The following is a 14,181-nucleotide window of genomic DNA, read 5'->3' as shown; positions in this document are numbered from 1 at the left end:
TTCTATGAATCCTGGGATCTATTTGCACTAAGTATTGTGACGCAGGACTATGTAACACTTAAATGCTAAATAATTTTCACATGATAGTTTTGCTTTTCTACTTCAAAATAATTAATTCATTTTAAAATTAATGAGCATTTATTTTCTTTTTAAAATTTAATTTTTTTTTACTTAAAAAGTCCATTTTTTTCTCCTTCCTGACCACCATCATTAGAAAAAAAGAACTCTTGCAACAAATACATACATACACACATACACAGTATAGCAAAATAAGTTCCTGCATTTATCTTGTCCAAAAAATGTCTGTCTCGTTTCGTATCCTGAGTACATCACTTCTTTATCAGTAGGTATGTAGCATAGCTCCTCAGTGGTCTTCTGGCCTTTTGGTGGGTTGGTCATTGCATTTATCAGAATCCTTGTTTCAAAGTTGTCTATCTTTAACAATGTCATTGTTATTGTTCTTCTGTTCTCCTTCTTTGCCACCATAAATATTTTTGTAGGTAGGCGTCTTTTCCTCTTTCTTTGATCTTTTTTGAGGTAAAGACCTAGTAGGAGTATATCTGGGTAAATGGAAATGCACAGGTTAGTAACTTTTTAGACTTCATTCCAAATTGCTTCCCCAAATGGCAGGACCAATTCACAGCTCCATCACTGCACTAGTGGGCTTGTTTTCCTGCAGACTCTCCAACATGTCATTTACTATTTGGGGGAGTCATTTTTACCAGTCTTCTAAGAGTGAGCAGGATCTAAGACTTGCTTTGTGATAGTGATTTGGATTGCTTTTTTCCCCTCTTTCTCTCTAATGGCTGTTGGCAAACTTGGATTTTTTCCTTTGAAACTGTCTGTTTATATCCTTTGATCATTTATTGATTGGCTCTAATTCTTTTAAATTTAAATCAATTTTTATATATGTCATGGATGAGACCTTTATTGTATGTACTACAAAGGCTTTTCCCGATATAATTGCTTTCCTTCTCATTTTAGCTGCACCGATTCTTTTCGCAAAAGCTATATTACATTTTATGCAATCAAAATTGTCCACTTTCTTTTATCTGATCCTCTTTATCCATTGTTTGGAAATAAATTCTTCCTCTATCCATAGATCTAAAAGGAAATATTGTCTTTGTTCATCTGATTTATTTTTATTTCTAATTACATTTTTTCAACTAGAAAAAAAAAATCCACCTTCTTTCCCTTTCACCCCATCCTGTCTCTGTTTGTAGTAAAACTTCTATAAAGTTTAGTAACAGGTTGCAAAATAAATTTTTACATTGGCCGTGTCCTTTAAAAAGTCTCATACTGCATGCTTTGTCCTTTAACTCTCCATCAGGATTTTAGTCCTACAGAATTATGCTTGATCATTTTGCTGATCAGAGTTCCTAAGTCAATCAAAGTTGTCTTTATCCCATTGTCAATGAATAAATAAATCGTTCTCAGCTTCTGTTAGGTTCATTTTTCATTGCTTCTTACAAGTCTTCCTACATTTCCCTGAGACCATTCCCTTCATCTTTATACATATATATACATACATACATATATGTATATATAATATATATATATACATACACACACACACACTGTAACGCCATTCCTCCAGTTTATTTTTAAATTCTATTTATTTCATTAAATAATAAAAAAAACAGAATAGAGAAAAGAAAAATTGAAAAGGAAAATCAAAACAAAACAAAACAAAACATTGTCATACACCCAGCAGAACATCAGGGAGGATTCAAAATATCTAACTATAAATTTCCAATTCAAGAAAAGATATATAGTAGTAGAAGAAATGATATTCATGAGTGTCCATCTTTGCTTTGCTACCTTGTAGGTTGTTGTTTTGATCTCTGCTGTGTACTTTTAAAATTTTTATTCTTTCCTCCCACTCTTATCCCTCCTGTCTCCCAAGTGGGCTATAGTTAATCAGATATATTGATAGAGATAGAGATAGAGAGATAGAGAGACATATATACACACATACCCCATGCACATACATGAATGTATATGTATATATATATACATTCATACCCACCAACAGATCCACACACATTTATATTTATATACACGTATAGAGAGAGCTCTCTCATAAACTACTGTTTCTCTAATTCCTCTTTTCCCTGCTATTTCTTTGTTGAGGGAAAATAATTCTGTATCAGATTGTGTGTGTGTGTGTGTGTATGTATTTCCCTCTTTTGACCAGTTAGGATGAAGGTGAGGTTCAAGTTCAGCTGTCACTCTTCTCCCTCCTCCTTGTTTGTATAGATATCAGTTTGTGCACCATGATTACATGAGATTATTTTTGCTAACCTTTCTTCCCTTTCCTCCTCTGTCCCCTCCTCAGTGTTTCCTCATAGCTTTTCCTCTTTCCATTTTTCTCTTAAAATCATAAAGGTATAACAACCATGCTCAGATTTTGTCTAATTAGAGATCTTGTCTAATTAAACATTTATTAAGTGCCTACTATGTGCCAGGCACTGTGCTAAACACAGGATATACAAAGAAAGAATCCCAACAGTCCTGTTTTCAAGAAACTCACAATCTAATAGGAGAGACACACAAACAACTATGTACAAACAAGCTCTATACAGTACAAGTAAGAAGTAATCAAGAGAGGGAAGGCACTAGAATTAAGAAAGATTGGGAAAGGCTTCCCCACAAAAAATGAGATTAAAGCTCGAATTTGAAGGAAGCTGAGAAAACCTGGAGACAGAGATGAGGACAGAGAACATTTCAAATATGGGCGAAAATGCCCAAAGTCAGAAAATGGAATTTTTTTTTTCTAATTTTCAATAGTATTTCATTTTTCCAAATATAAGTAAAGATAGTTTTCAACATTCATGTTGAATAAGACTTTCCAAAATTTTCTCCCTCCATCCTTTGCCTTCCCCCTCACAGCAAGTAATCTGATATAGTTAAATATATAATTCTTTTAAACATATTTCCATATTTGTCATGTTGTGCAAAAAAAATCAGATCAAAAAGGAAAAAAAAACACAAACAAAAAGTTATGCTTTGATCCACTTTCAGTCTCCATAGTTCTCTCTCTGCATGCAAATGGCATTTTCCATCACAAGCTGCCTTGATGATACATTGTTGGTGGAATTGTGAACACATCCAGCCATTCTGGAGATCAATTTGGAACTATGCTCAGAAAGTTATCAAACTGCATACCCTTTGATCCAGCAGTGTTTCTACTGGGCTTATACCCCAAAGAGATACTAAAGAAGGGAAAGGGACCTGTATGTGCCAAAATGTTTGTGGCAGCCCTGTTTGTAGTAGCTAGAAGCTGGAAAATGAAAGGATGTCCATCAATTGGAGAATGGTTAAGTAAATTGTGGTATATGAACATTATGGAATATTATTGTTCTGTAAGGAATGACCAGCAGGATGAATACAGAGAGGACTGGCGAGACTTACATGAACTGATGCTGAGTGAGATGAGCAGAACCAGGAGATCATTATATACCTCAACAACGATATTGTTTGAGGATGTATTCTGATGGAAGTGGATCTCTTTGATAAAGAGAGCCTTAATTGATCAAAGATGGACAGAAGCAGCTACACCCAGAGAAAGAACACTGGGAAATGAATATAAACTGCTTGCATTTTTGTTTTTCTTCCCGGGTTATTTATACCTTCTGAATCCAATTCTCCCTGTGCAACAAGAAAACTGTTCGGTTCAGCACACATATATTGTATCCAGGATATACTGTAACCTATTCAACATGTAAAGGACTGCTTGCCATCTGGGGGAAGGGGTGGAGGGAGAGAGGGGAAAAATCGCAACAGAAATGAATGCAAGGGATAATGCTGTAAAAAATTACCCTGGCATGCGTTTTATCAATAAAAAGATATTAAAATAAAAAAAGTAAAATAAAAAAAGTATATTTGAGAAGCTAACAAGGAAAACAAAACAAACAAACAAACAAAAAAAAACAAGCTGTCTTGAATCACCTCATTGTTGAAAAAAGCCAAGTCCCCCCCCAAAATTTTAAATTTAAAAAAAGAAAAAAGCCAAGTCCATCACACAATTGATCATCACATAATCTTGTTGTTACTGTGTATAATGTTCTACTCACTTAGCATCAGATCCTATAAGTCTCCCCAGGCCTTTCTGAAATCCTCCTGCTGATCATTTCTTATAGAACAATAATATCCCATAACATTTACATACTGTAACTTATTCAGCCATTCCCCAACTGATGGGCATCCACTCAGTTTCCAGTTTCTTGCCACTAGAGAAAGGGGTGTTACAAACATTTTTGCACATGCGGGGCCCTTTCCCTCCTTTATGATCTCTTTGGGATACAGACCCAGTAGTGTCCCTGCTGGATCAAAGGGTATGAACAGTTCTATAGCCCTTTGGGCAGAGTTAGGTGGACTGTCTTTTGCAAGAAACAGACAGGATGCTTGTGTCCCTGTATCAAAGAGTATGTGGTGATTTAAGATATAAGAAGTCTGGAAAGCTGGGAAAAGGAGCTAAGTCTTAAAGGTCTTTAAATACCAAATAGAAGATTTTTTTTTTTATTGGAGGTGATAGGGAGCCAGGGAAGTTTATTGAGGGGGGTAGGAGTAGTTACATGGTCATAACTGCATTTTAGAAAAATTTCCTTATCAGAAGAGGGCCATGATAGACTAAACTAGGGAGAGACAAGATAGAATTACCAAGAAGCTATTGCAACAGTCCATGAATGAGATAGTGAAGGCGTGCATCAGTGTGGTAGCAATATCTGAGGAAAGAAAGGGGAGTATATGAAACATGTTACAAAGGTGGACTCAACGAGCCTTGAAAACAGATTGGATACAGGAGGTGTGAGATAGTGAGAAGCTGAGAATGTCACAGAGATTGCCAGCCTGGGAGTACCAGAGAGATGCTGGTGCCCTTGATAGGAATAGGGAAGTTTGAAAGTTTTGGGGAAAGATAATGAGTTTAATTTTGGATATGTTTAGTTTCTAGCTATAATAAAAAATAAAATAATTTTAAAAAGAGAAACAATATTGCTGTTGCTGTTGCTGTATACAGTATCCTCTTGGGTCATCTCATTTCACATCATTATTTCATGCAAGTCTTTTCATGTTTCCCTAAAATTAACCTGCTCATCATTTCTTACAGCATAATAATATTCCATCACAATCATGTACCACAACTTATTATTATTATTATTATTATCAACCCCGATTGATGATCACCCCCTCAGTTTCCAGTTCTTTGCTACCACAAAGAGAACTGCTATAAATATTTTAAAACATAATAGGTTTTTTTCTTTCTCCCTTATCACTTCGGGGAACAGGCAGAATAGTGGTATCCAAAGGGTATATATCGTTTTATAATTCTTTGGTCACAATTCCAAATTGCACTCCAAAATTTCACCAACAATGTATTACAGTCCCTATCTTTCTACATCCCCTCCAGCATTTGTCATTTCCCCTTTCTCTTATTTTAGCTAAGCTGATATGTGTGAGAAGGTATCTCAAAGTTGTTTTAATTTGCATTTCTTTAATCAATAATGATTTATATATTTTTTCACATCACTCTATATAGCTTTGATTCCCCCCCCAAAACTGTCTATTCATATCCTTTGATTTATATTCTTATAAATTTGACTCAGCTCTCTATATATTTGAGATATGAGGCCTTTATCTGGAAAACTGGCCATACAACCCCTTTCCTTCTAATCTTGCCTATATTGGTTTATTGCTAACATTTCTAGTACAATATTGAAAAATAACGATGATAATGGACAACCTTGCTTCATTCCCTATTATTGGGAAGGCTTTTTAGCTTAATCCCCTTACAGATAATGCACGCTGGTGGTTTTAGGAAGATGCTTCTTATCATTTTAAGGGAAATCCATTTATTCCCATGCTTTCAAGTGTTTTTTAATAGGAATGAGTGTTGTATTTTGTCCAAAGCTTTTTCTGTATCTATTGATATACTCCTATGATTTTGTTATTGATATAATTAATTATATTAGGAGTTTCCCTTATATTGAGTCAGCCCTGTGTTCCTGATAGAAATCCCACTTCTTCACTTCTAGCACAAACTTTGTACTTTTCTAGCTAGCATTTTATTTAGAATTTTTGAATCAATATTCATTAGTGAAATTGCTTTATAATTTTTTCTCTGCTTTTTTGCTCTTCTTGGTTTAGGTGTGAGCATAATATTTGTTTCATAAAAGGAATTTGGTAAGACTCCTTTGCCTATTATTCCAAATAATTTATTTAATATTGGAATTAGTTAATCTTTAAATGTTTGGTAGAATTCACTTATAAATCCATCTGTTCCTGATGCTTTTTTCTTAGGAAGGTCATTTCTGGCCTGTTCAATTTCTTTTTCTTAAATAGATTTATTTGAATATTTGATTTGCTCTTCTGTTAATCTGGGCAATTTATATTTTTGTAAGTATTCTTCCATTTCACTTAGGTTGTTCAATTTATTGCCATATAATTGAGCAAAATGGTTCCTAATAATTACTCAAAATCCATCTTCATTACCCTTTTCATTTTTGATAATGAGTTTTTTGGTTTTTTCTATTTTTAAAAATCGCATTAACCAATGGTTTATCTAGTTAATTTTTTTAACCATAAAATAAACTCCTAAGTTTTATATGGGTACATTTTCTAGTTTTGTTTGGAGGAGTATTTTGGGGGGAAGGGGAGGGAGCTTGTAGTACTCTTTCTTTCTACTCAGATATCTTGGCTCTATCTCTAATTTATGTTGTAATTTTATGTGTGTGTGTGTGTGTGTGTGTGTGTGTGTGTGTGTGTATGTATGTCATTTGATACTTATCTTGGACCTAACTTATCCTAGATTGCTATCTAGCTTCTCCAGCAGTTTGGATGTTTTTTTGAGGGATGGGGTGTCAAATACTGAGTTCTTATCCCAATTTATGGAACATGAGGTTACTATGGTAACTTCAAGTCAAATCAAGTCAAGACAACATATATATTAAGCAGGTAGTTTGTGCCAAACACTATGTGCTAATATTCTAGGTATACACAGAATACCTTAGGGGATTCACAATATGATGGGGGAGAAGGAGGGACAGACAAGCTGTGAACTGTTATATATGAACAAATTAGAGGTTAAGTTAAACTGATAATCATCTCAGGGTTAAGGTTAAATTGGGTTTTAATTGAGAATTAAAAGGAAGCTAGGAGACAAGAGTTGAGGAGGGTTAAAGGGTTTCAGGTTTGGGCAACAACTAGTGAAGACGTCCAGAGTGAGAAAGGGAGTGTCTTGTACAGGCCACAGTAAGTGCAGGCTAGAATCACTGAGTCATTAGTCAATAGTGTAAGGTGTAAGATAGTAGGGGGGCAGATTATGAAGGATTTTAATAACCTAGGTATTTTATATTTGATTCTGATAGTCCAGGTATGAGGTGACAGGACCTGGACCAAGGTGGTGGAAGTGTAAGAAAAGGGGCATATGAAGACACATTGCAAGGGCAAAACTTTGGATAGGATTTGAATATAGGGAGAGTGAGGAGTTGAAAATGACACCCAGGTTTAGAACCTGGATGAGTGAGAGGTCACTGGTACCCTGGGAAGCCGCAAATTAGGGTAAGGGGAAGGCAAACCACGAGTTAAGGGTTAGATTTCTATGGGACAACCAGTTCGTTTTATACCCACTGGAACAATGTCACTGTTCCAACTTTTAAAAATGAGCACTAAATCTCTTTTGTTTACTGCTCTATCAAGTATTGCTGTCTCCTTCACACTTCATGCCCGATTCCCCTTGTGATTCTTGGCCTTTTGTTCAAATTTTCCCTAAGGTGTTTAATAAAATGATTATGGGATCATTTTTAGATTGATTCACCCTCTCCCCGAACCCATTAATATTTCCCCGCTTTAAGTCTTTGTTCTTTGGGAACCCACCTGCCAAAAAAAAAAACAAAAACCAAAACAGAATTTGAATGAATAAATCGTGTTTATTCATCTTATATATCCCATGTTTCCAGTAGAATCTCCTGCTGTTGTTTTAATCCCTTATTCCCATTTTGTGGTTTCCAACAGAAATGGGTGTTGCATTTTATCCAAGTCTTTCTTTAGACATGGTTAGTAAACATGGTTTTTAATTATTAGCCAGTGTTAAATAGCAGGCGACGCTTAGAGTTCTGAACAGAGAAACCCTACCCTGCTTGTCCTTATTCCCTCCCCTTTCCAGAGGCGCAAAGTAGTCACAAATAAAGCTTTTTTTTTTTTTTTTTTTTTGTAGAAGCCCTTTATTAGCAGAATTGCATCTTCAGATAATTGTGAAGCCATTCACCTGGACCAAGTCTAGTTCCTACAAAAAGGTTGGGCTCTCCCGGAACACACAAATAACCGACAACTTTTTACAGTCGCCAACACTCAAAAATACCATCTCCCAACTAGGAACTAAGACGGCTTATTGTGTGAAATAAGCATGGGGTCAACAGGCTACTTCTCTGACTGTGAGTTTGATAAGTGAGCACAGTCAGCTGCGCATAATCTGGCTGAAATAGCTCCTGATTAGCAGCACTGGAGGCTTACACTGAAGGCTTGCAAATCTTAGATCCCCACAACAACCCTGTGAGGTAGGTGCTCTCTTATAACTCCTTAGAACACAAAACGAAACACAGAGAGGTTATTGTGACAGCTTGTTCAAGGCAGGGCTTGAGCTTGATTCTTCTTCAGTAGAGTAACTTTTGTTTCATTGTGATCTCTGCCTCTTAAGCATAACCTCGAACGCACAAATGCTACATAGAGATGCAGATAACAGTAATCGAAAACTATATCACAACACACATTACCCAAACGCATGGATGGAATTTATGAAAACATTTAAGGGCAAGACAAATTTAACTTTGTTGGGTTGGGTTTTTTGGGATATCTGCCAAGGCAGACGGTTTCCGAAACGAGAGAGGGCAGTACTAGTATTTATTTCTTATTAGGGGGGCAATGAGGCGATTGCATGATTGATGAGTGAATGGATGGCCGGATGGATAGATGGATGACATGATTAAAGGGGGGGAGAGATGATATTGGTGTAGAATGTCTTTCATTGAGCTGGCCATTCTTATAACCCGAGCTTGGTCCTTCTCCAGTGTCTTCTCTTTGAGTTGTACCTAGATGGAGAAAAGCGGAGAGAGAACAAAGGACCCAGTTACTCATGCTGCTTTCATAATGAGCTTTCAGTGTAAGACAACATGTTCATGGAAAAAGTAAACCGCATTTGAGCTGATTTATTATTTCCTTTTAATTAATTAAAAAACCACACCCATGTATGTGGTAATTTCTTAGGGTTTCGCCTGAAATCTAAAGAAGTTTCTTCTCAGGATCAATGGCAATATTCCCATAGAACAAAGTATTCTAATTGCAACCGGTCAAGATTTAGTGGGAGATCCCACACCGAATGTCTGCTACAAGATCACACCAATTTAATTCTTTTTTAGGAAGAAGTGAAAAAACACCCTTAAACGGAGCTCAAAAATAAATGGAAACCGATTAGATAAAAACCTTCCCTTATTGGGGTTTGTTCTGGAGAATGGACCCATTGATAGTCACTAAATAATCCCGAGGGGCAGTTGCTCTTCCTTACCTGATCTTATTACCAGTTTTCATTCGAATCCATTGAGGAATAGGACGATTCTGCTTCTGTTTCTTGGCCAGGAACCTTTTGATTCTGAATGTTTTATGAGAGGACTGACAAAGAAAAGCATTGTTTAAAAGACTCTAAGCCAAGCCTTTTTCTATTCAGAAGGTAGGTGAGGGAGAAGCCCCGCCCATCTGGTCCCATTTACAATACTGCAGAGCAATTCATGCAGGAGCCTCTGCAGAATTGGGGGCGGGACAAGATGGCTGCAGACAAGCTGACGTCACAAGCAACTATCAAGCCATTTTCTTTCTTTCTTTCTTTCTCTTTATTTATTTATTTTGGCCAAGTCACTTCAAAAGCTAATCCAACTCAGGATTAAAAAACTGGAAAAGGACCTCGGTTTAAAGCAAAATGAAATGACAAAATTTAGAGGACCTTTTAAATGGAAAGACCATCTAATCCCATCCCTTTATCTTACAGATGAGGACACCGACTGGCCAAAGATTACAGCGATGGCACTAGTAGCCAGATCCTTTGATTCTAGGACTAATGCCATTTTCGCGTTGTCCCCCATTTAAGTTGTCAGTGGGAAAAAAAAAGGCTATGGGCTTTTTTTGTTCCCACCTAGTTTTCGAGATTTAAAATAATTACCTACGGTTCCTTTCTGCTCTAAATCAACGTTACTACCCCAAAGTCATAGCAATGTCATCCAAGCGACCATAGAAGGGTTCTTTTTCTAACACAATTCTTCCCATTTTTAGGAGGGGTAAAAGGGGGTGTCCAAGCCGCGAGGCTTAAGGCTTCGGCGTCCCCCGGAGATCTCCGCGTCTCTTCCTAGCTCCCTGCTGTTCTAAACGGAGCCAAGAGAGTCCTCCCTCCCTGGCCGGGAACTTGGGAAAATGGGGGGCAAAGGCAGCCTCCGGCTACGCAGCGCCAAAGGTGCGAGGTCCCCTTCAAAAGCTTCCTAGAACCTTCCCCGAATGTCCCTGGCTGCTGCTGAGCCGCCCCCAGGGCCCTGGGAGCTGCGGCCGGGGGGGATGGCTGCGGATTCTCTTACCATGATGATGAGATGACAGCCGAGCTTCCACCACGATGGCTGGACGGGCGAAAAAGGGAGAAAGACTGGCGGAAGCTCGCTATTAGAGGCTCTGCAGAGGGCGGAGCTTGGAGGAACTGCGCCTGCGCATTGGGGATGAGCTGCGCCCTCTGCAGGTTCCCAGGGGACATTGCGGCACAGGCAAAGCGGCTTATCTGGAGGCTCCCCTCGGTCCTCAGCCCACGGAGAGCCAGACCCCGCCTCCCATACTGCAGCTTTTTGGAGGTGACATCATCCCGGTCTTGTTTTTCTGCTTAGAGCCTCTTTGCTGCAGTGCGGAGTTTTACCAGCCCCCCTCTTTTCTCCCCCTCTCCACAGCCCATACTCTATTGTTCCCTTTCTTTTTCTTAAAAAAATAATTTGCAGTGATTTAAAAAAAAAATTTTCTATAGTCAATTTCCTCCTGTATTCTTTTTAAATATCCCTTATAACAAAGTGTTTTGAAAATATAAGATATAAAATAAAATAAAACATAAAAAGAAGGGGGAAAAAGAAATCGAAAAAACCAGACATTATATGCAATGTGCCACTCTACCCCCCAAAACCTTTGCAAAGGAGGTACTCCGACCCTGTAATCCTGGAAAGTAGCTCCATTTAATAAGAAAGGAAATAAATAAATAAATAATGGAAATAAAATAAAAGAGACTACTTTTTCTTTTCCAAGAGCTATACCATCATTTTTTCATTTCATTAACTGGGAAATCACATTTTTTGAGCATTTCCATAAGAAAATACAGTTTATTAATCAAATATTCCCCCAGACCTCTGGATCAATTTCTCAGAGGGGAGGGGAGGCATTCTGGCTTTTGATGTTGTTAAAATGAATTTGGATTCAAGACCATTTTCGATCTCAGGTATTTCCTTTGTTCTTTGGGGAGTCATTTACACTCTTTAGGTCTCGGTTCCCTTGTCTGTAAAAATTAAAAACAGTAATTCCTACATCACTACCTGAAAAGAGTGGCAAATGAAATAACATAAAAATAACAATGTTGCCATTATTTATCAGGATCTTCCATTGAATTGAAGTTGATCCTTTAAGACTGCACCATTGCTCCTAAAGAGTCACTATCTATTTGGTGGCACAGAGGCTGAGAAATTTGCCTATATCTTAAAGTGGTATCTGCTACTTAAATTAAAAAAAAAAAAAAAAAAAAAAAAAGAACTGCCCCGGAGGGAGTACAGTGGAAAGAGCCCCTCCTCTGCATTTAAAAAACCTGGGTTTAGATGTTCCCTTTGATGCTTACTACATCTATCTTCCAGACCATGAGTGAGTTACAGACTCCTGTTTCCCCTTCTGTAAAATGGAGGGGTTGGACTAGATAGCCTCTTCCAGCTATAGACCTAAACAAATCACTCTCTTTCCCTGAACTGCAGTTTCCTTATCTGTTAAAAAAAAAAGGGGGGGGGTGGGAGGGGAGACAAAGACTCTAAATGGTCTCTGAGATCCCTTTTTTTTTTTTTTTTAAATTTTTTTATTTAATAATTACATTATATTGACACTCATTTCTGTTCCGATTTTTTTTTTCCCCTCCCTCCCTCCACCCCCTCCCCTAGATGGCAAGCAGTCCTTTATATGTTGGATATGTTGCAGTATATCCTAGATACAATATATGTTTGCAGAACCGAACAGTTCTCTTGTTGCGTAGGGAGAATTGGATTCAGAAGGTATAAATAATCCGGGAAGAAAAACAAAAATGCAGATAGTTCACATTCGTTTCCCAGTGTTCTTTCTTTGGGTGTAGCTGCTTTTGTCCGTCATTTATCAATTGAAACTCAGGTCTCTTTGTCAAAGAAATCCACTTCCATCAAAATATGTCCTCATACAATATCGTTGTCGAAGTGTATAATGATCTCCTGGTTCTGCTCATTTCACTTAGCATCAGTTCATGTAGGTCTCTCCAAGCCTCTCTGTATTCCTGAGATCCCTTTTAGTGCAAGACTTAGGATCTCCGGTGTGATTTGGAGAAGTGACTTTCTTCCATGGACCTCAGTTTCCTCCTCTATAAAGTGAAGAGGCTGAGCCTTGGAGGTCTCTTCCTGGCTCTAGCATCCTGTGTGTAACCTCAGACAAATTACTCCTCTCTGAGTCTCAGTTTCCTCAGCTGTTAGAGAGTGTGGGAGACCTGCAAAAATGTTTGCAGCAGCCCTTTATGTAGTGGCAAGAAACTGGAAACTGAGTGGATGCCCATCCATTGGAGAAGGGCTGAATAAGTCATGATATATAAATCTTATGGAATATTACTGTTTTATAAGAAATGATCAGCAAGATGATTTCAGAGAGGCCTGGAGAAACTCACAGGGACTGATGCTAAGTGAAATGAGCAGAGCCAGGAGATCATTGTACATGGCAACCAGAAGATGACCCGATGATCAGTTCTAATGGACTTGGCTCTTTTCAAAAATAAGATGACTCAGGCCGGTTCAAATGGTCTTGTAATGGAGAGAGCCATCTATACCCAGAGAGAGGACTGTGGGTACTGAGTGTGGATCACAACATGGCATTTTCACTTTTTGTTGTTTGCTTGCATTTTATTTTCTTTCCCAGTTTTCCTTTTTTGATCTGATTTTTCTTGTGCAGCAAGATAATTGTATAAATATGTACACATATATTCAATTTAACATATATTTTTACCATGTTTAACATATATTGGATTAGTTGCCATCTAGGGGAGGGCATGGAGAAATTGGAACACAAGGTTTTGCAAGGGTCAATGTTAAAAAATTATCCATACATATGTTTTGAAAATAAAAAGTTTTAATTAAAAAAAGAGTATGGGGGAGTGGAGGGACTAGATAGCCTGAAGCCTCTTGTAATTCTAGAGTCATTTGGATCAAGGTTGGTCTCGGAAAAGACTAAGGCAAATGTACTTCTTTTTCTTGTTTCCAGATGATGGGACACTATGGATGTGCAATATGGACTTTGTTTTCCTTAACTTGGCATATTTCTACAAGGTCTATTTTTCCCTTTCTCAATTTGGAGAAAATAGAAAGAGGTTGGAACAGGGTTGCCAAAAGAAAAAAAAAAGAAAAAAGGGTCATTGAATTCTTTTTAAATCACAGATGGAGCGCCAGCCAGAAAGAACCACAGACAAAGAGCTTTAAAATTTGTGTATTCAATTTATTATATACTGAAAAAGGAAAAAAAATGATAGGGATTTGCAATTTTACATACAACCTTTATTTTCTCTGTTCTACTTTTAATGTGGAAGTGCTCATTTGATTTGGTATTTAAGTTCAGAACTTGAAAGGGAAAAAAAAATCAAGAGAAAAGAAATGAGGGTCACGAAAGAACAAAAGTCTATATTGCTGGTTCCAGCAATTCTAATCCTACCAAATGGGATTTTTGCACTTCTAAGAGCAGTGTATGCTTTTAGCTACAAATTCTCCATTCTGGAAGTCTCCATGCCTCTTTATGACTGAGTTAGTGAATAATAGATTGGCAGAACAGTGAAACCTAAGAGGCTTCGATGGAAAGTGCATGGATTCAGGAGGCCTGGGTTCTTAGTTTAGCTTTGACCGTGTGACCTCT

General features: G+C 37.6%; 1 protein-coding gene across 1 annotated transcript; it reads right to left on the bottom strand.

Moving 5' to 3' along the window:
• Positions 1–7,908: 7,908 nt before the first annotated feature.
• Positions 7,909–10,728, bottom strand: RPL39 (ribosomal protein L39). Its single transcript, XM_051969010.1, has 3 exons — positions 10,614–10,728; positions 9,560–9,663; positions 7,909–9,086 (listed from the first exon to the last, which is right to left on the bottom strand). The coding sequence occupies exons 1-3, from the start codon at positions 10,614–10,616 to the stop codon at positions 9,038–9,040; spliced, it is 156 nt and encodes a 51-aa protein (XP_051824970.1). The 5' UTR covers positions 10,617–10,728; the 3' UTR covers positions 7,909–9,037.
• Positions 10,729–14,181: the final 3,453 nt, after the last annotated feature.

This window comes from Antechinus flavipes, chromosome X (assembly GCF_016432865.1).
Source record: "Antechinus flavipes isolate AdamAnt ecotype Samford, QLD, Australia chromosome X, AdamAnt_v2, whole genome shotgun sequence".
NCBI classification, from domain to species: Eukaryota; Metazoa; Chordata; class Mammalia; order Dasyuromorphia; family Dasyuridae; genus Antechinus; species Antechinus flavipes.
The sequence above is the reverse complement of the archived record's forward strand: the minus strand, read 5'-3'. Positions and strand labels throughout refer to the sequence as shown.